This window comes from Polypterus senegalus, chromosome 3, assembly GCF_016835505.1.
Source record: "Polypterus senegalus isolate Bchr_013 chromosome 3, ASM1683550v1, whole genome shotgun sequence".
Classification (NCBI taxonomy): domain Eukaryota; kingdom Metazoa; phylum Chordata; class Cladistia; order Polypteriformes; family Polypteridae; genus Polypterus; species Polypterus senegalus.
The window spans coordinates 51,567,523-51,591,731 of record NC_053156.1 but is presented as its reverse complement, the minus strand read 5'-3'; the positions used below and the strand labels follow the sequence as shown (position 1 = coordinate 51,591,731).

General features: G+C 41.6%; 1 protein-coding gene across 1 annotated transcript in view; it reads right to left on the bottom strand.

Annotated features, from left to right (window-relative positions):
* Positions 1–24,209, bottom strand: part of dnah2 (dynein, axonemal, heavy chain 2) — a 521,611-nt gene that overhangs the window by 80,605 nt on the left and 416,797 nt on the right. Inside the window, exons 69-73 of the mRNA XM_039749646.1 lie at positions 20,005–20,071; positions 19,147–19,297; positions 18,717–18,865; positions 13,687–13,820; positions 9,310–9,454 (exon numbers count right to left, since the gene is read on the bottom strand). Coding sequence (XP_039605580.1) covers positions 9,310–9,454; positions 13,687–13,820; positions 18,717–18,865; positions 19,147–19,297; positions 20,005–20,071 — 646 coding nt within the window. The remainder of the gene's footprint in view (positions 1–9,309; positions 9,455–13,686; positions 13,821–18,716; positions 18,866–19,146; positions 19,298–20,004; positions 20,072–24,209) is intronic.

Genomic DNA, 24,209 nt, shown 5'->3' with positions numbered 1-24,209 from the left:
TCTTTGATGACTTTTAACTGGCGCTACGTGGGGGCATGTATGCCATGAATGCAAGGGAGTGGCACCCCATTCAAGGAAGGTGGCTGCCTTGAAGGTGATTTTTTTGAGACAGATTAAGGTACTCCGTGACTCTAATCTGCAGTATGCCAGGGTGGAAAAGGATACATAAAAAGACACTAAGATGGTGCATTGTGGCACACTGTGAAGGGCACACTTTCATTTAGAACAGAGGACAAAGCATTCTATTTATGACATTTTGTTTCAATACATATTTCCAAACAGAAAAGGCATGATACAGGGTGGCACAGGGAAACAGGAAATTTTGGAACTAGGTGTTGGCAACCCTGGGGTGTCGGCAGTTGTTTGGGACCAATGCGACCTCGTTTAGAACCCCCTGCCATTAGATATAATGGAGCAGTGGAGTGGTTCGCTGTGAAAGCCTTTTATAAGAACGCTGATAGTGTCACTGTTGCGCAAAGGGAATTTCTTTACCAGTTAGGACGTCATGATCGTGTCCTGTCTGCTCATGCGATTACAACATGGGTGCGTAATTTTGAAGAAACGGTTCAGCCTTAATAAAGAAGTCCCCAGGTGGAGCCACTTCATGTACTGCCCGACAATTGATGGCACATATTCGACAATTGCTTGGAATGCTCCTCATTTCACACAACGGTGACATGCCATGGCCTCCGAGATCACCAGATCTCACTGTTTGCGATTTTTTTGTGTGGGGACATCTTAAAAGCCAAGTGTACCACACGTCCTGCAACCATTGCTGAACTTAAGAGGAGGATTGAAGAGGAAATGGCTGGCATTCCTCCTGGCATGTCACATCGAGCAATGCAGAATTTCCACAGTTATTAATTGCATATCCTATACAGTACATTTAATCATTAAATGTATTTTGTAATGTGTTTATTTGTGCATTGAACGTCAATTGAAAATTTCCCATTTTCCTGCGCCACCCTGTATAATCTGTACTGAATATAATAACAACAAAGACATTAGGTTAACATTACACTAGGTACCTCAATATAAGACTTAAAGGAATATCCTATAAAAAAATATATTTTTTATCTGTTATTTACTCCATGTAATTTCTAGTGATGCCTGAAAAAAGTTTTACATTTCATGCTGTTTTCATGCTGATGGAGATAAAAAGTTTTTGATATAACAGGTATCTCTGTAGATCAATGCCAGACATTGGCAAACAATATGAGACAATCCATGACGAAAATCTTACAGTACTCATGTAGCACAAGCCACATGTCATGTCATTCAGTCGTATGCTCATAACATCCAATTTTTATTAAAATATTGTTACATAAACTACTTCTGAAAAATGGTCATGTGATCAAAATGAAACACACTCAGACGTGCCTGAGCATTTGAAATGGAGACCTGCCTCACCCCTCATTCATAGGTCAGAAGTCCAGTAATTGCTTCTTCATTGGCTAAGACGTTGCTTAACGTGATATCAGTAAAAAGCGGGCACTGAGACACATGTTAAGATAAATAAATAAATAAGAGCTAAATAACTAAACAAGAAAAATGAGTGGAAGTGAAGAACAATTTGGTACATTCAAGCCACAGACTGCCGCTGAATAACCCCGAGCTACTCCAGTTGTGGCTCACCACTATCAATATAAATGTCACAACAGCAGACAGCTCTTCATTTCAAATGCTTGTTTGCACCTCAGTACATTCCACTTTTGTTCACATCTTCCATAGGTGGTTCATTTAACAACATTTTAGTAAAAATACATGTGCTTGGGATGTTGTGGACATACAACTTCATGATCTGACATGTGGATTATGTGACATGAGCAACATGAGATTTTTTCATGAACGTTTTTGATTTTGCTTCCTGTTGTCCAGCATTGGTCACCATAGACGCCTATTATATCAGAACCTTTGGTATCTGTGTTTTCCTTGAAAGCAGACATTTTTCTTGGATTTCACTAGAAACTACATGAGGTAAGTAACATATTAAAAATATTTATGGGGAGAGTATTCCTTTAAGGATTGTGACGGATGGCCAGGACCATTACCGGGCCTGAATGCCGGCTGGGTGGAAGGAACAAAGGAGAGAACCTCTTTGGGACAATATCTTCCCTGAGACGCTAGAGGGCAGACCCCCTGGGTTGCTACTGCATCACAGATCCCCGGGAGTTGTAGTTTGGAGCAGCCCTGTTGGGTTCTGTGGGTGCCGCCAGGGGGTGCAGCAGCTACAGATGAACCCTTTGGGGGGCACCACTTCCGCCACACCTGGAAGTGCAGCCGGAAGAAGGTCAAGAAACACCTGGAGCACTTCCGAGTGCACTATAAGAGGAGGCGCTTCACCATCAGTCGTGAGTCGGAGTTGGGAGGTGGAGGACAAAGTTTGCAAACAGGAGTGGATGTGACAGAGGAAAAGAGACAAAGAAAGATGAAGACAAGGAATTTGTTATATTAGTTGGTGCTTGTGTACTAGGCTGTGAAGTGGGGAGCAAGAGAAAAAACACGTGCTACTGGGAGAGACTTGTGTCTCAGCCTGCCTGTGTCAGGGTTTGGGGAGTGGTCCGCCCCCTGGTGGTCCACAGCATTGTGCAATAAAAAACAATGCATAGTAAAGGTGTGATGCCACCAATTACAAAAGCACTAAGCAACTTTATTTCAATAAATGTTTATAATTTAAAAGCTGTAACACAACAATCAAGTCATAATAATAAGAAGAATACGTACTTTTCTACTTATACAAAGCACCTTTCATAGTGAGTGGGGAGCCATTTCAGCCACCACTAATGTTCACCACCCGACTGGGTGATGTGACGGCTGCCATTTTACACCAGTAAGCTCACCACACTTTAGCTGTTAGGTGGTGAAGTAGTGAGAGAGACAGCCAGTTAAAGACAGGAGATGATTAGGGGGCCAGAATGACTAGCCAGGACATGAGGATACACCCTGCTCTTTACGAAGGATGCCCAGGGATGTTTTATGACTACAGAGAGTCAGGACCTCGGTTTTACTTTTCATCCGAAAGATAGCACCATTTTTACAGCACAGTGTCACTGTCACTACGCTGAGGTATTGGGATCCACTTTCAGACCACCAACTTTTTCTAGTTGGTCTCCCATCCAAGCACTGGCCAGGTCTGAACCAGCTTAGCTTCAGGTGGATGGCCTGTTCTGAAGTGCATGAGGTATGGCTGCTGGCTGAATGATACTGATGAAGACAGACTGCCATTAGAAAAATAAATTACTAAAAAGGCATAATGTGATCAACTAAATTAACGGACTTTCTTATAATAGAATTTTTAAAACAGACATAATAGCACAATAGGGCGGCATGGTGGTGCAGTGGTAGCGCTGTTGCTTCGCAGTTAGGAGACCTGGGTTCGTTTCTCGGGTCCTCCCTGCATGGAGTTTGCATGTTCTCTCTGTGTCTGCGTGGGTTTCCTCCCGAAGTCCAAAGACATGCAGGTTAGGTGCATTGGCGATTCTAAATTGTCCCTAGTGTGTGCTTGGTGTGTGTGTGTGTCCTGTAGTGGGCTGGCGCCCTGCCCGGGGTTGGTTTCCTACCTTGCGCCCAGTGTTGGCTGGGATTGGTTCCAGCAGACCCCCGTGACCCTGTAGTTTGGATATAGCGGATTGGATAATAGTTAGAGTGCCATAGTCTAAGACGGACACCAAATCGAGACAAGACTTGCTTTAATCCAATATACGGTGTGACAACCAAAATGACAAGAACACACAATTGAGCAACCTTCTTGTAATAAATGTTTCATAATTTAAAAGACATAAAATAACTGGCAGATTAGAATGAGCTCAAAATGCCTCGAAGCTGTTAAATATAGCAAAAGGAAAAAAAAAAAAACTTTAGCCTCAGGTTGCTCATTCAAGAATAACACAGTAACAGTGCAATTACCTAGAAATTCTCCCCCAACTAGAATGTAATTAACTATGACCAGTGTGTTCTTTTTGTGTATCTGAACCAACCGCACTGGTTGGCATGCATTCTTCCCTGGCCAATCAGACACCTTACCAATACTGTAACTTGAGTAACACAGTAATAACATTGTAATTAGATGTTAGCCAGTTAAGCAGACAACTGCTATATATATATTAACAGTGCAAGTACATTGCAGCTTGATGTACAGAACATACAATTACAAAATATGACATTGTTACACCCACTAAATCCAAGGACGTGAAGAGCCAAAGCCAGCTTAAGGCACAAAGGAGGACCCACACTTAGATTTGCTGAGAAAAAAAGAGAATAAAATCAAAACAAAAGCAAAATGTTGCCTGTGATTTATTGTATGGTCTCCCAATTTTAAAAACAGCACTAATGCCTTATCCCTAGTTCAGCTTGCCTATGGGGATAACAGGGCCATTGAAGCTCCTGTCTGCAGAGGATTTTATGTTTATTATTTGTTTCTGTATGGCCCACACATTCTGCACATGTTCCCATCCCACATTAAAACTCAGCTTCTGCATGGACTCCTAAAACCGAGCAGATTTCAACTGGCACACACTAGGCACAGAGTCACAGAATCTATGGCAACAGCTAATGTGAGTGAGAGCTGCTTCACTGCTAGGATGCTGCAAAATGACAGTGTGGGATTTTAGAAAGCTATCCCTGTTAATTAAGCTATATAAATAACAAGGTGATTGATTAACACAGAGTGGAGCTCCACAAGGGAGAGGACACTCAATATGAATGATTCAACAGACCGATTTTGTGCGGCCTCCCTCTGACCTACTTCCACCGCAGTGGTAACTAATTCCATACCTGCTTATGGCCTCATCCAATTCAATCTGATGGAGACACAGCCTGTGCTGGCAGTTCAGCAAACTAAGTGAGTGACAACTTTCTTCTCTCACACACACACACAACCTTACTGTAGGCATCCTGCCAGAAGATATAAGCTGTCATCTTCCACACAGAAGGTACAACATATTCAGAAATGAATAAATGCAGCTGCTTGTGTGATTCTTTCCTACTGACAGTGTGATAATGCAGAGCCAGAATGACACATACAGGAGGAAGACATGTGTGCACAATTTGTTAGACTCGAGGGAATACACAGACAGAGAGAACAGAGAGGAAAAAAAGAAACAACAGAGCATCTACTTTAAACACCTTAGGTGTGCTTTTCCAACCAGTAGTAAGAATCACTGGTGCGGTGCCACAAGGGATGGACAGAAATGGCCGCTGATTTAGTCAGGGGCTTCAGGTATGCCCAGCCAAGCACTGGGCACAGTGTAAAGCGGATATCAACAAGATGGCCTGTGGTTTCAACAAATGACCCACATTAGCCAGAGGAGGCTGCTGGGAAGAACCAGCCCTGGATTAGCCATTCAACACATAAGCACCTGGTTACGGGCACCAAGGGAAGAGGGCACCACAGAGGTTTCTCCCTTAACTTTTTTTTGTAATTGTTCTCCTCTGCCTTGTTCATCTTTAATCTGCAATGTTAAAAAGCATTTAATTTGGCATGATGAGTGACTTAAGTTTAAAAATTTAGTCTGAGGTGTCATCAGATACCACACTTGTTTCCATTTCACAGCGTAAGAGTTTCACTTAAATTGAGTGTGAACGCAGCTTTCTGGGTCAGGCTAGCCCTTCACTCACCAGCTGATTTGCATAACGGACCCTTGACCCCTTCGTTTTAGTATTCCTTTGACTGATTTTTCACATATATGAGTTAAGTCTTAATCTCTTATTTCATGTTCAACACTAGTTGAGTCTTAATGTCTTCTTAGTTAAAGAATGGAAAGCCAAGGGTGCACCATTTTTGGACTATGCTTAGTGCTTCAGTTGGCCTAAATCTGGCTCTGGATAGAATGAAATGTGGTCAGCGCACAGTGTAATGGACAACATTAACAATAAAGACTACGCTGACCAGAGTTTAAAAAAACAAGCAAAAGGGTGAAAATCACAGAAGGCACAGAATGTAAAAGAGAAGCTGGTGTATTGCTTAGCACTGCTGGCTCAAGGATCCAACGTCGAGGTTTTGAATCTCACTTCCGTATTGCTGTTTGATTGAAGTCTGCACATTCTCCATATCACTAAGCAGATCTTCTTCTATTTACTCTAGGTTTCTTCTCACAACTCAAAGATGTGTGTGTGTGTGTGTGTGTGTGTGTAAAAAGGAAGAGGCCAATTTATAATTGCCAGATTAAATTGTGTTAATATGATTAGGCCTTGTGAAAGACTGACATTCTCTCCAGAGTTGGTTCTTGCCCTGCACCTCATGCTGTTAGAACAGGCTCTGGCACCCCAACAATCATAAACTGGCTTAAGAGTATTTGAGAAGGTTATTAGCATGAAGTTATGGGAAAAAGTAGTGGAAGCTAGGTTAAGAAGTGAGGTGATGATTAGTGAGCAGCAGTATGGTTTCATGCCAAGAAAGAGCACCACAGATGCAATGTTTGCTCTGAGGATGTTGATGGAGAAGTTTAGAGAAGGCCAGAAGGAGCTGCATTGCATCTTTGTGAACCTGGAGAAAGTATATGACAGGGTGCCTCGAGAGGAGCTGTGGTATTGTATGAGGAAGTTGGGAGTGGCAGAGAAGTATGTAAGAGTTGTACAGGATATGTATGAGGGAAGTGTGACTGTGGTGAGGTCTGCGGTAGGAGTGACGGATGCATTCAAGGTGGAGGTGGGATTACATTAGGGATCGGCTCTGAGCCCTTTCTTATTTGCAATGGTGATGGACAGGTTGACGGATGAGATTAGACACGAGTCCCCATGGACTATGATGTTTTCTGATGACATTGTGATCTGTAGAGATAGTAGGGAGCAGGTTGAGGAGACCCTGGAGAAGTGAAGATATGCTCTAGAGAGGAGAGGAACGAATGTCAGTAGGAACAAGACGGAATACGTGTGTAAATGAGAGGGAGGTCAGTGGAATGGTGAGGATGCAAGGAGTAGAGCTGGCAAAGGTGGAGGAGTTTAAATACTTGGGATCAACAATACAGAGTAACGGGGATTGTGGCAGAGAGGTGAAAAACAAGAGTGCAGGGTGGAATGGGTGGAGAAGAGTGTCAAGAGTGATTTGTGACAGAGGGGTATCAGCAAGAGTGAAAGGGAAGGTCTACAGGACAGTAGTGAGACCAGCTATGTTATATGGGTTAGAGATGGTGGCACTGACCAGAAAGCAGGAGACAGAGCTGGAGGTGGCAGAGTTAAAAATACTAAGATTTGCACTGGGTGTGATTAGGATGGATAGGATTAGAAATGAGTACTATAGAGGGTCAGCTCAAGTTGGACGGCTGGGTCACCAAGTCAGAGAGGCGAGATTGTGTTGGTTTGGACACGTGCAGAGGATGCTGGGTATATTGGGAGAAGGATGCTAAGGATAGAGCTGCCAGGGAAGATGAAAAGAGGAAGGCCTAAGAGAAGGTTTATGGATGTGGTGAGAGAGGACATGCAGGTGATGGGTGTAACAGAACAAGATGCAGAAAGATATGGAAGAAGATGATCCGCTCTGGTGACCCCTAACAAGAGCAGCCGAAAGAAGAAGAAGAAGAAGATGTTCATCCTTAAATCGGCAAACATTCTGGAGGACAGCTGCCAGGTTTACTACGGATATGCGTGGTGTAGCCTGTCAGATATCCATACTTTGCTTGATCAATAAAGCAAACTTGACTATCAACTTCTGTGTAAACTTAACTATTTAAAATGCATTTAGAGAGCAGCAAGTACTGATCATGAATGGCATAAACAATTTATTACATGGAGTGGGACCTTATAGTCTTCTGAAATGAGAACACACGTCTGGAGACAACTCTTTAAAAAATCTGTAGTGGCTAGCAGTGAAATCCGCAGGCATGGACAAGGTCTCGCCCACATGGTTTCTTCCTTAAAATCCGCCCTCAGTTTTCTCCAGTCTGTGCACTTTAAACAATTGTTGTTGCAATGTCCTATTTCTACTCATATATTGTAAAAATAAATAAAACAATTATAGAAAGAGGGGGAGAGAAAAAGAAGTTGAACAGAAAACTTGACACGAAGAGAAAATAGAAAGTTAAGATTGCTGTTACCGATTCAGGCGCTCAGTAGCTCAGGGTAACTGAAGCTCAATGATTCATTTGGAAGTTGTAATGAGCACTGTGACAGAAGAGGCAGACCGACAGACACACAGACACATTAGGATCACTGCAGGGGCTTGACCCCACATGTTTCAGAAGTGCCTCTGTATGCTATGTTATCTTTCTATCATTTTGATTATTGCGTCACTATATGGCATAAAAACAGCAAACAGAGTTTAGATAAGCATTGTGGTCTATGGATATGGATAGCATGCTTTTATTTCCAACTAAACTATAGTACTAACTTACTTTGGCTATTCATTTACACATGCCAATAAAAGATGGCCGGTATGTAGCCTCATTCACGGTTCTGCTGGAGTTGTGTCAGGGTCGTTTGGCACATTTACTGATTCAGGTGTTTGGAGCTCTGCATTTTGCACCTCCTACAGCTCTCTTAATGGCACTCCTTGTCTCCTTTTTAATGGGGTGTTACACATTATTTATTTCAAATGCATATTTTGCAGTTCATATTTTCACAAAGTTAGCTCCCAAGTTGTTCAGCCTCACTCCTGACACTATTTTTGCTTTGCACCCTCCCCCACCATAACCTATCGTCTATGGGGGAGGAGCAAAAGCTTCAGATTTGTCAAAAATTTCGATCTTGGGTTTTCGGCGGATCTCGACATTTCAGGGTTCCTGATACAGAAAACATCGATATCTCGATAATGGGTGTGTGTCTGTCTTTGTGTGTGTCTGTGCCTCAGTTTCTTGATGATGGTCTAGAGCTAAAACAGCTGGACGGAAAAATACCAAACTCGAAACATGAGTAGGTGTGTGCTTGACTGTTGTGTCCAGTGATTCTGTGGATGCACTCTGAACAGAGTTCAGTAATAGATGGGGTTTCCATGTACAAACTCAGAGCACGTTACAACAGTCACTTCAATCATAGCCTGTTTCATAAGTGAACTGCTGTTGCACATCTGCTTACATATATCTACACAACTGTGCACAAGTGGAGCTCACAAAGGGAAAAATGACTTGCTCAGGGTCACACACCAGTCAGATCTAGGGATTGAATTGGCAACTTTAGAATTTAAAATCCAATTCCTTACAACAAAATATGGAAACCAAAACTCTGCAAAACCCAAAACCTCCCTCTGCCCAGTCCTTTAAGTAAGCGACAAATCCCATTAGGCCTGCTGTGCAGTAAGAATGACTTTGTGCGGGAAGCCCAGTAAAGCACTGGGGGGCAACACAGGTTTAACTGGTAACACAAGTCTCTGCTACTGACCTCTCTGGCAGTATCGATCTTGATTTCCGTTTGCTCACTGGTCTCCAGCTGTTCAGCCACCTCAGTTGCGGTCACTTTAGAGGTCTGCAAGGTGTTTACCAGCTGAACATCATCCAAAAGGGAACCGGTGGCCTCATTCAGCAACCTGACCAAATAAAGAAGTTGAAAACCATTATGCTGTGTAAACACTTTGAGCCAGTACAGAAAGGAGGACATGATGTGGGAATTAACAGAATTGAACTAAAATGAAAATGAATTTCTGGTTTCTGGGCTGCTAGCTGAGGGGTCATCCTTGTCTGCAAAAACAGAAGAAGATCAATCAGTATTTTCATCCATTTATTAATGATTAGTTTATAAATTACATACCACGTAAGCATTTCCAAATGTTCCTATATAAGTCACAATGTGTAAGGGAAGATCTCTCTGTCTTTCAGACTTGTTTATTTTTAAGTAAAGATGAAGAAACACAAAAATGTATAATCAAAGCAAAACTTTTCTTGAATAGACACTCCAGTTTTAAAGTATATATTTTTTATCTGCAATTTATTTGTGATGCATGTAGTGATAGCTAAGAAAAATTTTTAACCTTGTGTTTTCAAGAGGTTAAGCAAATGTATCTTTTGCTAAGATATTGTCAAATAAATATGGAAAATGAGAGCAATGCACAAATGTGAAGTGTGGTCAAGTATTCCTTTAATTAAAATACACCAATCATGTAAACAGTGTACTGACTGTCTCTCTGTCTCTACAGTCTGTTCACATGTGCAAGTTGTCCCAGAAATCACCTGATAAAATAGCTGAACAAAACTCCAGGTCAAGGCGTAGCAGTAACAGCTAAACCATCCCAGGTCAGTGCCTTGTGTAAATCCGGAAACTTCGTTTAACGTTAGAAAATTGTTGGGTCAAGCATGCAAAGAAATGAAATCAATCATTTGAGGCTGGCCAATGGCATATAAAAGGTCTCACAGTCATTGGTGTGCTTTGTAGTCTAAGCTGCTCAAAGGTGTCTGAACATTAAAACATTGTGAAATATCGTAGCTACTCTTTGTGGGGGATGAAAAGAAAACTGTAAACCTGCTTAAGACCGGACAAACTGTACGTCATACACTTAAGAGCCGCTCATTTCCAAACAGGCTGAACAAGCGACAGCACGCATGACTTGTCCATTAGAAACTGAGCTTTGTGTAACTTTCAGGAATAGCAAACAGTAAAAATGAAGTAGTGTATGGCTTTGGATACTTGAGATTACATGTTTAGCACTGTTTTCTTTAGTTTTCCATGCAGTTTTTTTTGTTTTGTATCACAACTGTATCTTTGTTATTTAGCTATATCATGCAGTTAATCTTGTGCACATCCAATACTATAATAATAATGATAATAATAGTAATACATTTTATTTATACAAGGCACCTTTCTAAGCACTCAAGGACACCAAACAAACAATAAATAAAAGAGCACATTACAAACAAAACTAAAAGTACCAAAAACATAAGAAGTTAAAACCAAACAAAGCCACTGTAATCATAAAGAAAAAGCCATTTTAAACAGACGGGTTTTAAGTTTACATTTGAAGGTTGCAAATGATTTAATATTTCTATGCTCAGTAGATAGTAGGAGCAGAATGGCTGAATGCTCTGCTCCCCATGGTGGTTAAACGGGAGACAGGGACGGTCAGATGGATGGAGGACGAGGATCTAAGGTTACGGGAGGGAATGGCAACATGAAGAAGGTTGGACAGATATGGAGGGGTGAGGTTATGAATGGCCTTAAATGTTAACAGCAGAATTTTAAAATCAAATTTGAACCTTAATTGGGAGCCAATGTAGTTGCTGCAAGACTGGAGTAATATGGTGAATAGATGGGGCTCGAGTAATGATGCGGGCTGCAGAATTAGGGTTAGGGTTAGGGTTAGCTGAAACTTATGGAGAGATTTATTTGAGAGACCAAAGAGGAGTGAATTGCAACAGTCCACACGAGAAGTAACTGTGAACAAGAATGGCAGTGGTATGGGGAGTGAGGGAGGGCAGATGCGATTAATATTACATAGGTGGAAGTAAGCAGACCGGGTGATGTTATTAATGTGAGATTGGAAAGATAGAGTACTGTCGAGGATGACACCCAGACACTTGACCTGAGGTGATGGGGAAACAAAGGACTTATCAATAGCAAGTGAAAGATTATCGGCTTTGGATAATGATGATTTTGAACCAATGAGGAGAACTTCAGTTTTGTTACTGTTTAATTTAAGAAAATTTGCAGTCAATAAACAAAGATGGCAGAAAAGAAGAGGTGGGTTTACTAGCAAGGCAGAGCTGGGTGTCATCAGCATAACAGTGAAAATCAATGTTATATTTAGATATTGCCATGGGGAAGAAGGTAAATAATAAAAAGAAGAGGCCCCAGGACAGAGTAAGAGTAACAGCGGTGGGTTGGGATGTGAAAGTTACCTGAGAGGTAAGATCTGAACCAATCAAGTGGAGTGTGGATAATTCCAATCAAAGATAATCTAATAGTATCAAAGGCTGCACTCAGGTCAAGGAGGATGAGAATAGTAATTAAACCAGAGTCAGCAGCGATAAGAAGGTAGTTGGTAATTTTAACAAATGCCTTTTCTGTACAGTGAAAAGGGTGAAAACTAGACTGGAACTTTTCATATAGATTATTATGAGATAAGTGGGAGTGAAATTGGATAGCTACTATTTTTTCAAGAATTTTGGAAATAAAAGGCAAATTAGAAACAGGGCAAAAATTCTTGAAGTTAGTAGGATTGGCACCAGGTTTTTTCAGTATTGGGGTTATTGTAGCAGTTTTAAAAGATAAAGGAACAGTACCAACAGTGAGAGAAGAGTGGATTATAGCAGAAATGAGATGGACCAGAGAGGGGAGGCAGGCTTTAACCAGAACTGTAGGGAGGGGGTCAAGCTGACAAGTGGATGGCTCGGATTTGCAGATGAGATCTGAGATTTCTGAGGAAGTGGGAAGCTGGAAAGAGGAAAATGAGTGAATAGGCGAGTGTAGTTCAAAGGAAATACAGAGAGAATATGGACCGAGGTGCTGATGTATCTGCTAGATTTTTCTCATTTCTCGTAACAAATATATAAAGTATAACTAATTGATGTGTATTAATAATAGAAATCAAAGCACATGTTTTTTTTTAACAAAAAGACCCCTTAGCCTGCACTTAGTGAAGAATGCTAGAGAAAAAATGAAAATGGCCACAGCTAAAAATAAATCTTTGCACTGTGTCCCTAGGATGGTATAATTTACTCCAAAGGCTTCAAGGGCTGCAGACTGGCTGGCCAAGAATTAATAGACTTGGTGAAGTGAGGATTAAAAATGTGCTCAGGATATGAAGAAAAATTAACTGACTTAAAGACTGCAAAAAAGGTTGGTTTTGTTTTTTTAATGTTGTATATTTGTAATATTTAGAATTTTTGATAAATATCTGTAAAATATCTTTGAATTGGCTGATTAAAAGAAGGAAGCAGCCTACTGACTGTATGCATACCTTCTGTCATGGCTAACTAAGTGTATATTCTTAGACTAGAATGACCAGACAGTTTATAACCAAATAGTACAAAGAACTGGAGAAACTTGTTCTACTTTGAGAATGTGAGATCAGGACTCAATCTAAGCTAAACATGCAGGGACAAAGGCAGGATTGATCTAGCCCAGTGTTTCTTAAACTATGAGTCGTGACCCAGAGGCATCTCTGTTTGGGTTGTGCTGAGTCGTAAATTACAACTAAAGTGAATAAGAAGGAGTTGTGAATGTTTTATAGAAAGCCTTTGGATGGGTTGCTGCTTGCATGGCTGAAACAAAACAAACGGATGTCGTATATTGGTGAATCTTCAAGGGGGATGGACAACACTCAGTGAAAATTCTCCTAGTGGACGTCTTGGATGACGGTCGTTGGCAATTCTTCAAGGGGGATTGGACAATGTTTGGGGGAACAGCATGACGATTGCCCATTATTCCATGGCAATTGTGGGCCATGAAGACAAACAACACGCAGAATTGGGTCACAAGGAAAAAAAGTTTAAGAATCACTGATCTAGTCCACAGGCTACAATGACAAACACCTGAATAGGATTGGTCAAAGGGCATGAGGCCTGAGCCACATTTAGTAACCTTAGTTAATATATAACAAAAGAATAAAAAAGTAATCTTTCTCTCCTGCTTGTTTTGGTACTCTTGTGGTGTGTGTCTTCATGAGATACAATCAATTTTTCCCTCAATGCAACTGAAGATAATAAAAGATCATTGGATCTGATATGAATGATTTTGATAAGAAAGAAAATCCCTTTCCCTGCACGTCAAAGGTTGAGAAAGAGATTGCTAAAGGTTTGAAATACACCCAGAAGACAACGCTCTCACCGTAAGATTTCATCTTCTAATTCCTGCAGTTTCTTCTTGCCTGAGGCTATGTTGATAACCAGAGAATCCTTCTGTTCTTCAAGTTCTGGTCGCTCCCTACGTACCACAATGCCAAGCAGCTGTGCCTCCAGACCCTGACAAACAACAAGCATCGTTATTGCCATTCATTTCGGTGCCATTGCTTGCATTTAGTTTTAAATCTCTTTCAGGTCTCTTCGGCAAAATGTATGCTTGGGCATATTTGTGTGCACTTTGCACACTTTGAACACAAACAACTTAAATTATTATTATAATAATCAAACATGATTATTTAAAAAAAAAAATCAGGTTTGGTAATCTGTAATAAAAGTTTGTTACTGGACTGATCATCCTTACAGAGAAACACCAGCCTGAGTCCTTAGACTTTTATGGTACGTATAGCATGGGTCATGTTGCCTAATTTCTACATATTGTCTCTCTTGCCAGTTTGAACACATTCTAGAAAATCAGCGTCATACTCAAAAGAAAAGTTGAAGGCAAGGCTTATTAAATACTATACCTCAGCACCATATTCTGTTCAGCAGGCAGCACAGCGATGTAGCTGATGGTTTGTTCTGGGCCCTGCCATAGTGTGTTGAGTGTGTATGTACCCCCTATGTATGTTTGGGTTTCTTCCAGGTACTTCATTTTCTCCCACACTCTAAAGTTATGCATATTAGGTGGAGGCCCCATTACATTATACGGTTTTTCCAGCAATTTTCAGTTGCAGACTTCCATCCATCATCCAACCCGCTATATCCTAACTACAGGGTCACGGGGGTCTGCTGGAGCCAATCCCAACCAACACAGAGCGCAAGGCAGGAAACAAACCCCGGGCAGGGCGCCAGCCCACCACAGGGTGCGCACACACACACCCACACACCAAGCACACACAAGGGACAATTTAAGGTCGCCAATGCACCTAACCTGCATGTCTTTGGACTGTGGGAGGAAACCGGAGCACCCAGAGGAAACCCATGCAGACACGGAGAGAACATGCAAACTCCAAGCAGGGAGGACCAGTCGCAGACTTCATTTACATTTTCTTACTGAGTTGGGGGCAGTAGTGGCATACTCCTGTGACCTACAGATGTGTTGCTTGTCATCCCCAGCAAGTCACTCAGACCGCTCTGCCACTTATCACCACTAAATCAAACCAAAGATTTGCCTTAAGTTGCAGGGGTGGGGTCTGTGTATGTGCAAATTCTGAACACCAATGAGCATTCAGCTGGAAGCATCAATACAAAAAATGCGGCAACAGGAAATATTATTATTATTTACTTATTTGGCTGGCGCCTTTATCCAAGGTGACTTACAACATCTGAGATACATTTGGTTACATTTATTTTCTTTTTACAACTGGAGCAAAGGCAGGTGAAGTGACTTGTTCATGGCCATGCAGTGTCAATAATGGGATCTGAACACACAACCCTTAAAGCCTTAACCAGTACAGCACACTGCCTGCCATGTTTGAATGACACGATTGCTGAGGAGAACATTGTAGCTCTGTTAGGCAAGTGGGAAAATATTGAGTGAATGAGAAGTGGCACACAAAGATTAAAACCCAAAATATCCATCCATGCATTTTCTAAACCTGCTTTATCCTGAACAGGGTCTCGGGGAAGCTGGCAGCTATCCCAGCATGCATCAGGAGTAAGGAGGGAACAGTCTGTGCACAGGGCACCAGTCTTTGGCAGGGTGAAAACATAAACAGACATACTCATGCATGCGCACACACACACACACACACACACACACACACACACATTCTAAATAATTCAGAATTACTGTATTGTACTTGTATTTCTATGAAAAGGCTCAATAACTTCATGTGCAATGCATTTAATTATTTTGAGCATTAAAGTTTTCTGCCATTTTAGTTCATTTTTAGACTACATAAAGGCCAATGTTTATTCTATTTAACATTTTAATTAGATGGCAAATGCAGATCATCATTTACAGTCATATGAAAAAGTTTGGGAACGACCCTTAATTCTTTGGATTTCTGTTTATCATTTGCTGAGCTTTCAAAGTAGCAACTTCCTTTTAATATATAATATGCCTTATGGTACAGTAGTATTTCAGCAGTGACATTAAGTTTATTGGATTAACAGAAAAAAAGCAATATGCATCATCACAACATTAGACAGATGCATACATTTGGGCACCCCAACAGAGATATGACATCAATACTTAGTTGAGCCTCCTTTTGCAAATATAACAGCCTCTAGACGCCTCCTGTAGCCTTTGATGAGTGTCTGGATTCTGGATGGAGGTATTTTTGACCATTCTTCCATACAAAATCTCTCCAGTTCAGTTAAATTTGATGGCTGCCGAGCATGGACAGCCTGCTTCAAATCATCCCGTAGATTTTCGATGATATTCAAGTCAGGGGACTGTGACAGCCATTCCAGAACATTGTACTTCTTCCTCTGCATGAATGTCTTTGTAGATTCTAAACTGTGTTTTGGGTCATTGTCTTGTTGGAATATCCAGCCCCTGCGTAACTTCAACTTTGTGACTGATGCTTGAACATTATCCTGAAGAGTTTGTTGATATTGGGTTGAATTTATCTGACCCTCGAAATTAACAAGGGTCCCAGTCCCTGAACTAGCCACACAGACCCACAGCATGATGGAACCTCCACTAAATCTGACAGTACATAGCAGGTGTTTTTCTTGGAATGCGGTTTTCTTCTTCCGCTATGCAAAGCGTTTTTTGTTATGACCAAATAACTCAATTTTTGTCTCGTCAGTCCAAAGCACTTTTGTTCCAAAATGAATCTTGCTTGTCTAAATGAGCATTTGCATACAACAAGTGACTCTGTTTGTGGTGTGAGTGCAGAAAGGGCTTCTTACTCATCACCCTGCCATACAGATGTTCTTTGTGCAAATTGCGCTGAATTGTAGAACGATGTACAGATACACCATCTGCAGCAAGATGTTCTTGCAGGTCTTTGGAGGTGATCTGTGGGTTGTCTGTAACCATTCTCACAATCCTGCGCATATGCCGCTCCTGTATTTTTCTTGGCCTGCCAGACCTGCTGGTTTTAACAGCAACTGTGCCTGTGGCCTTCCATTTCCCGATTACATTCCTGACAGTTTAAACCTCTGAGGTAGCTTTTTGTAGCCTTCCCCTAAACCATGATACTGAACAATCTTTGTTTTCAGATCTTTTGAGAGTTGCTTTGAAAATCCTAGGCCGTCACTCTTCAGAGGAGAGTCAAAAGGAAGCACAACTTGCAATTGACCGCCTTAAATACCTTTTCTCATGATTGGAAACACCTGTCTATGAAGTTCAAGACTTAACGAGCTAATCCAACCAATTTGGTGTTGCAAGTAATCAGTATTGAGCAGTTACATGCATTCAAATCAGCAAAATTACAAGGGGACCCAAATTTTTGCACAGCCAGTTTTTCACATTTGATTTATTTTCATACAACTAAATACTGCTTCTCTAAAAATCTTTGTTCACAAAACACCCCAGTACTCAGATGTTCCTAGGAAATGAAAGACATACAAATGTTACCTTTTTTGTTGAAAGTAGAGTAAATCATTATGCAGGGTGACAGGGGTTCCCAAACTTTTTCATATGACTATAACTATATAATTGATTTTTTTTTTCCATATTTCTTTTTTCCTCTGTCTGTTGGCCTAGCTCTCTTTCTCATGGGTGGGGGTGGATTTTAACTTAGTTTTGTCAAATGTGACTTGCTTGTATAGAATGTTACTTGCTTTTAATAAATTCAATAAAATGTTAAAAATTATGGGATTTGAACCAACAACCTCAGAGTCGGAAGTCCAAAGCCCTAACTACTATGCCGCACTGCCTGATGGAGGTTTTAAAACAAGCAAATAGAATACAAGCTCATCTGGCTGATGTGTCATATTTGTAAAACTAGAGAGAATTGATAAAGGAAAATGAAGGGACCAAGACTGTAACTCAACTTGCTGTACCTGAAAAGCCTCTGCATGGGCACCCTGCATCACCCTTTTGTGTCTCAGCATTCAGTGAGTTTGTATTCATTTGGAAATTTGAAACTGTTCTGGCAACTTATAACAAAGTCATGTAATTTGTCATCTCCTGTGATTCCTGGTTATGTAATTCAAACTCCTCAAGGCAACTGCGGTCGGTGGGGCTGACATCCCCTCTGACTAGAAGTGGCGTGATGTGTGCTTGTGTATGAGAGGATGCCTTGGCATGAACTGGCGTGCCACCCAGGACTGGTCCATGCCTTGTACTTGATGTAGCTGGCTGTCATCAGTTCTGAGGCCCACCACTCTGTAATGGACAATGAGGGTTCAAAAAATGGATAGGTGAATGGATGGATTTGTTTAAAACTGCTGGCCATACCTATGTGACAACCACAATATAAAAATATAAATTCTACAACACATAAGAACAAAACTGCACCAACAGGCAGGAATTTGAAAGACAGATTTCTTTTCCTTCACAGCTGCTTTTTACACTGCAGAGTCGCAGGCAGCAAATCCAGTCAGTTGAAGGTAACAACACTGAATGAAAGGCCAGACAGTTGTAGGTCCCACTCACGACCTCATTAAGATTTTCCAAATAACAGGTCTGTGGGATGTGTTCGATAAAACACAGAGAGAATATACAAAAGTCCACACAAACAGTTTCCCCTCTCATCGAGGCCCCTTGAGTTATAAGAAAGTAACTGTAACCGCTGGGCTGCTGCTTCCTCTCGTTTCACATGTTATGCTGACTTTTTAATAAAATAATAAAGGAGCATACACAAAAGCAGAAAAAAAATCAAAAGTTCACAAATTTAGTCAAAGACACTAAAGATGACATAAACTAATATCTCTCTGGAGGGTACAAGTAGACGTATCTGTGTTAATGGCTGGTCATTTTAAGTGACATGAAGAGAATATAATAAATGCTTCTTCATTCTACTCACATGCATATTCAGCATAAAAAAAAATAACCACGGCCTGAACTGAAAAGGCCACAAAGAATATAAAGATGTTTAAAGGTGACATCATCCTGACCTGCTCCTTGACTGCAAAGTTGACGATGGTGGTTTTGGTGGATATTTCGGGCGTGTAGTGAGGGTTTGACAGCTTGGTGGTGATGTAGAAACGGAACTCAGGACTGTACTCCACCTCCTTATCTCCCAGCCGGATCAGCAAACGGCCACCTACACCCAAAGAAGACAGAGATCTGCTCTGAAACTGACAAGTAAGAATGAAACTGCTGCCTGTACAAACCTGGATAGCTAAAGACGACAGTTTGAAACTGCATCAGCACTTGGGCTGCAAAATGAAAACTGTTTAAATACAATTCACGTCTGCTGTACAACACGACTTGCATTTTCTTGCATGATTTTTTGGTTGCTCTTCTGGGACACATTTATTGATTATTAATAATAGACATTGTGGCATTCAAACCAAGAAGGATGGAGTGTGGAAACATACTGACCGATTTTGGTGACAGACTTATTGAGGACTGGGGCCAGGGATGGATCCAACTCCTCCTGCACATTCTGTAAGAGGACAGGCGAACCAAACTGAATTGCATTCTCCAGTGTGCGCATAAAATCGGGCATTTGCAAATCGATAATCTTCAGCCCCTAAAAACAGAAATTTAAAAGTGCAATTTAGCACATTACACCAACTCTTGCAAGCTTTAATGTACAAAATAATAATAATATTACAGAGTGCCTGTTATTGTAAACATTTAAACACTTAATAGGAACATCACTAAGTTTACTAGGCAAAGTGGCCCAGTTTGCTCAGGGTCACCAAGTGATGAAGAATGGCCACCTAATCCTATAATGTTGCCACAAAAACCCAAGTGAACTAAGAGGAATGTTTTATTAGATACTCTGCTTAGAGCTTTACTCAGTCAGTCAGTCAGTCATCGTGCAACCCGCTCTATCCTAACACTGGGTCACAATGGTGTGCTGGAGCAAATCCTTGCCAACACTGTGCGCAAGGCAGGTACAAATCCCTGGGAAGGGCACCAGCCCACCACAGGGCACACACACACATACTGGGGACAATTTAGGATTGCCAATTCACCTAAACTACATGTATTTGGACTTTGGGAGGAAACCCACGCAGACGCTGGAAGAACATGCAAACTCCATGCAGGGAGGACCCAGGAAGCGAACCCAGGACTTAGAGCTTTAATGGATTGATAATTCCTACAAATACCATCACTGAGGTTTGATCTTACAGAAAACATTGGCTTTGCCAGCTTTACTGACTAAATGATGGCTTACAGCCATTGGGAGAAATATAGCAGGCTCATGGGAAAAAATGATGACTAGCCCACCTTAGAATTTTCCATGTTCTTGATCCATTTTTGAGCTTGTCCTTGAGGGTCAATCATCAGAGGCCATCTGCAGTGCAAAAAGATGTCAAACTGTGAGTGCCAAAAACGAATAAGAACTGATCTGGTGGTAAAAACGTGTGCAGTGTAGTAGTGAGATCTCTCCCACAGTGATGGCATGACCAGCCAGTTGTACTACCACTAAATTTAGGGTTCGTTCCCATCTGGCTCTGAATCCACATGCCCCGAATCTTGATGAGCAGGGTAAAAAAATGGAGGGGTGCATAATCTTAACGCTATGTATTAAATTTTGTTTTTTTTCAGGCTTGACGTTATTTTTTTTCTACCTGATTCCTGTGTAACAAAATCAGTTGCTTCTAAATTACCGTAAATGGGGCACTGGACTCGTTCTTTTGACAGGTGAACGTAAAAACAGCATGTGAACAGGTGTTGTTATTGGTATAATGGCAACTGCTACGGTCAGCGCGGCTACAGGGATTCTGACACTTAATCCTCCGTCTAGATTCAGTATTTGAGTTCACTTTAGTCTTTATAATGTTTCAGGGAAGAAAGAGCTTAACATGAAATATGTCATTTGCAAGCATCGTTATATGAAAATCTACTACTTGTTCAACACTAAACACATAAACGGTTCATCACACAAGCTCACACAATAAACCGACATGTGTATTCTGTACCATAGTTTACTGCTCTTAGCCTTAAGATGACTTAAAAAAGAATAAAGTGCCATGAATTGACTCTTCACATAAGGTGGGTGTTGCAGAAGGCCAGGGAGGGTAGCCAACACTGTGGAAGGACCGGGGGAGAGAGCGTGGTCAGGGCATTATCTCCCCTTGGGTTGCTGTGGCACCAAGGATTCCCGCAGGGCACGCTGTAAGTTGGAGTTACCTGCAGCCCTGTTGGGTTCCATGGGGGCCGCCAGGGGGAGCTGCAGAGCCCTTCTTGGGGTTTCCATCACATCAGGTAGTCCTTCCAAATAACGCTGATGAGCCACCTGCAGCACACCCAGGTTCAGCTTAAAAAGGAGCCACTTGCCTTTGTTCTGGGAGCCAGAGTTGGGAGGAAGGGAGACGAAGCCTGATGGGAGGAGTGGAGGCAGAAGGAGAGAGGAAGAAGAAAGAAAGAAAGAAAGAAAGAAAGAAAGAAAGAAAGAAAGAAAGAAAGTGCTGTGTGCTCTGTTTATTGGACTGTACTGTGTTGGACAGGTGGGAAACTTAAGAAAAGAGTTTCCCACATGTGTTGTGCTAAAACGTGTGCCTGATGTCTGTCTGTGTCAGGTTTGGGTGGCTGGTGTGCCCCTAGCAGGCCGCAGTTCGATGGATTGGCACTTTTTATTTTCATATAAAAAAGAGAATTATTAACTTTAACATATCACAGAAGTGAACTGCAGTACATGATATATTACAAATAAAACTACACACAACATCATGACATTGACGCAAGTATCGGATCACACTCTATTATTTTATCCCAGGATATTCACATCTTAGTATGAATTTTCTTTTAGCTGGAAGAAAAAAATCTTAAAAACATTTTAGAACGGGATTTGCTTTTCTTCTTCCAAATAAATAATATTAAAATGAAAGAGGAATACAGCAAGTTCAAGCTTGACTTGAGATGTTTCACTCCCGCACCTCTGATAAGAAGGGATTGAGATATTAGTTTGTTGGATTATTTGTGAAAACAACAACACAACTGGATTGTCTCTATCGTGCATCCCCATCACCACAGGACTGATCTTCTGTTCCAATGTGGCCATGTAGCCTATGTGAGTTATAGTGCTTCCCCTCACCCCCAAGGTGCCATTAGGGATGCAAACTATAATCACATTTAATAATGAATCATCAAATCCTGCAGATCAGTTAGTTAATAACAGTTAAAAACAGACACCCTTAATAACATAGACAATTTTATAAGGATACATTTCCCAGAAAAGATTGAATTTATGAATTACTAGGTGTTCCTCGACGCTCTGCCCATGTAGTAGTGAAACAGAACAAACTTTAAAAATCAATTAAAAAAATGTAATTCTGGCCAAGCAGAACACTTCAATGTCAAACGTTGACACTGTATCTGATCATGTTGAGCTCTGATGGGAGAGCGTCTCCCACGTGGGGAGAAAAGCTCATGGCCGTGATGTCTCTGCCAATCAGCAGCTATCCTCTAAAACACACGTAGCTCTGATCTCTCTTTCAATAACGGCAAACGTCAGTCCTTAACAATCTGTAGATGATCATGTCTGTTGAACAAACAAGTATCGCTAGTTAAGCGGAGGCAAGGTACACCCCAACATGTGGCGAGAGGTACAGCTACTCGAACAGAGGCTGGCGCATGAGTGAGGACGGCACAATGCGTCTCTCTTGGATTCGCGCAAATAATTCGGTACCACAAGTGAACTATGATACTTAGCACGATGAGAGAAGTAACAGAATCACCTGGAATATACAAGTAAATTACAGGAAAAAAAATGATCTAAATCCGTTAAGAAGTTCTCTCGTGAAAAGCAGACAAACTGACAAGAATTTGTTGAAACGTTAGCAGAACAGTTGCCTTACATTACTGATTTAGAAACTGGAAAATATTGATATAAACCGTCAGGTTGTCAGATAAAAGCAGCTGCTCTTAAAGAACGACAGCACCTTGATAGACAAGGCGACAGTCCAGTCAACTCGTATGAGGCTGAACGCATGGCTATTAACAGTTGATAAGTCAGGACTTCCAGGGAAGTTTAAGGCATGGATTTATGAGCATGAAATATTCCCAAGACTTCTCTAGCCACTGCTGATATAGGAAGTTCCAATGTACATTGTGGAGGGCTTTGAGCAAAATATCAGTCAGTTCCTTCATAGGTGGCTGGCCCTACCAAGGTGCCTAAGCAGCATTGCCCTTTATGGGCATACCAACAAGCTGCAGCTTTCTTTCAACTGGCCTGATAGAGGAATGTAAGGTCACCAGACCAAGAGAGGTGCTACTTTATAGAGACTCAACTAACTGAAGAGTCTTCTCTGCAGGAGTCATAGTTAGAACTGGGAGGAAGTGGCAGGCACACGAGGCAGATGGAGAAGCAGAAGTGACGCCAAAGTGAGGCTGAGACCTGGTATGCTGGTAGGTTCGATGGCAGCCAGATGAGCCAGATTTGGAAGCTATACAATACCACACTATGATAAAGCTTGGGAGACACAGAGATGTCAGCTGAACCAGGTAGAGACCCATGCAAGGGTGAAAGAGGAATGCTGTAGCAGGACAGTGGATGTACCTAAGCACGGACCATATAACTGCTTGTAAGATCACATGGGTAGACCTTTGGAAGTTAGAACCAGCTAGACTCAGGTTTCTGATCCAGTCAGTATGGATTTTCTTCCATGGCCATCTGACCCGCAGTGCTAGGGTATAGCTGATACCCCAGCATAACCACTGTGCTAGGCAAGAGTTTCCTTGGAGCAAACCTTGAGGTGCAGATCAAAATGCCTTGACAGAGAGGAGGTATAGATGGTGCCATGACCAGGTGCTGAAGGCAGAAGTTGACACCATCTGCACCAGAATTCACAGTAAACATCAGCTCCCAATAAGGCACACCACCAACTTTGTTAAGGCAGGAGAAACAGTTAAACATGGTGAGATGATCCCGGAGTTCTGTTTCACCAAACAGTAAAGACACAACTGGCACAAATCATGTCTTTCAGAAGTCTGAGTCTCGATCTTTGAATGATGCAGATAACAAGTAAATTTAAACCTCTGATAAAGGCGACGTTTCACATTCACTGATAACCTGTGTAGCTCTTTGAGCTGGTGTAGTGAAAATGCAATTGAACTGAGACTGCACTAAGCCACAAAGGTTACTGATGCAGCCTGAAAACTCCAAGTTATAAATATTGGCTCAGGCAGTGAGATTTCTCCTGTAGTCTGCATGGTTTTCTTTAGGTACTCTGGTTTCCCACCACTTGTCAAAGACATACAAGGTTAGTCAACTGGCATCTGTAAAACTGGGAGGATGTGGGTGAATAAGTGTGTACATAAGTGGGCTCTCAACCTGAGTTGGCCACTGGATGAGTAGGATTGGTGCTGTGATTCTCTTTGGTTCCAACAGACATCAGCACCTGCTGTTAACTTCAGGACTTTAAAGATGAAGTCTTCAATAATCAGCATTATTTACATAATTTACAGGAACCGGTTAACCGTGGGCATTG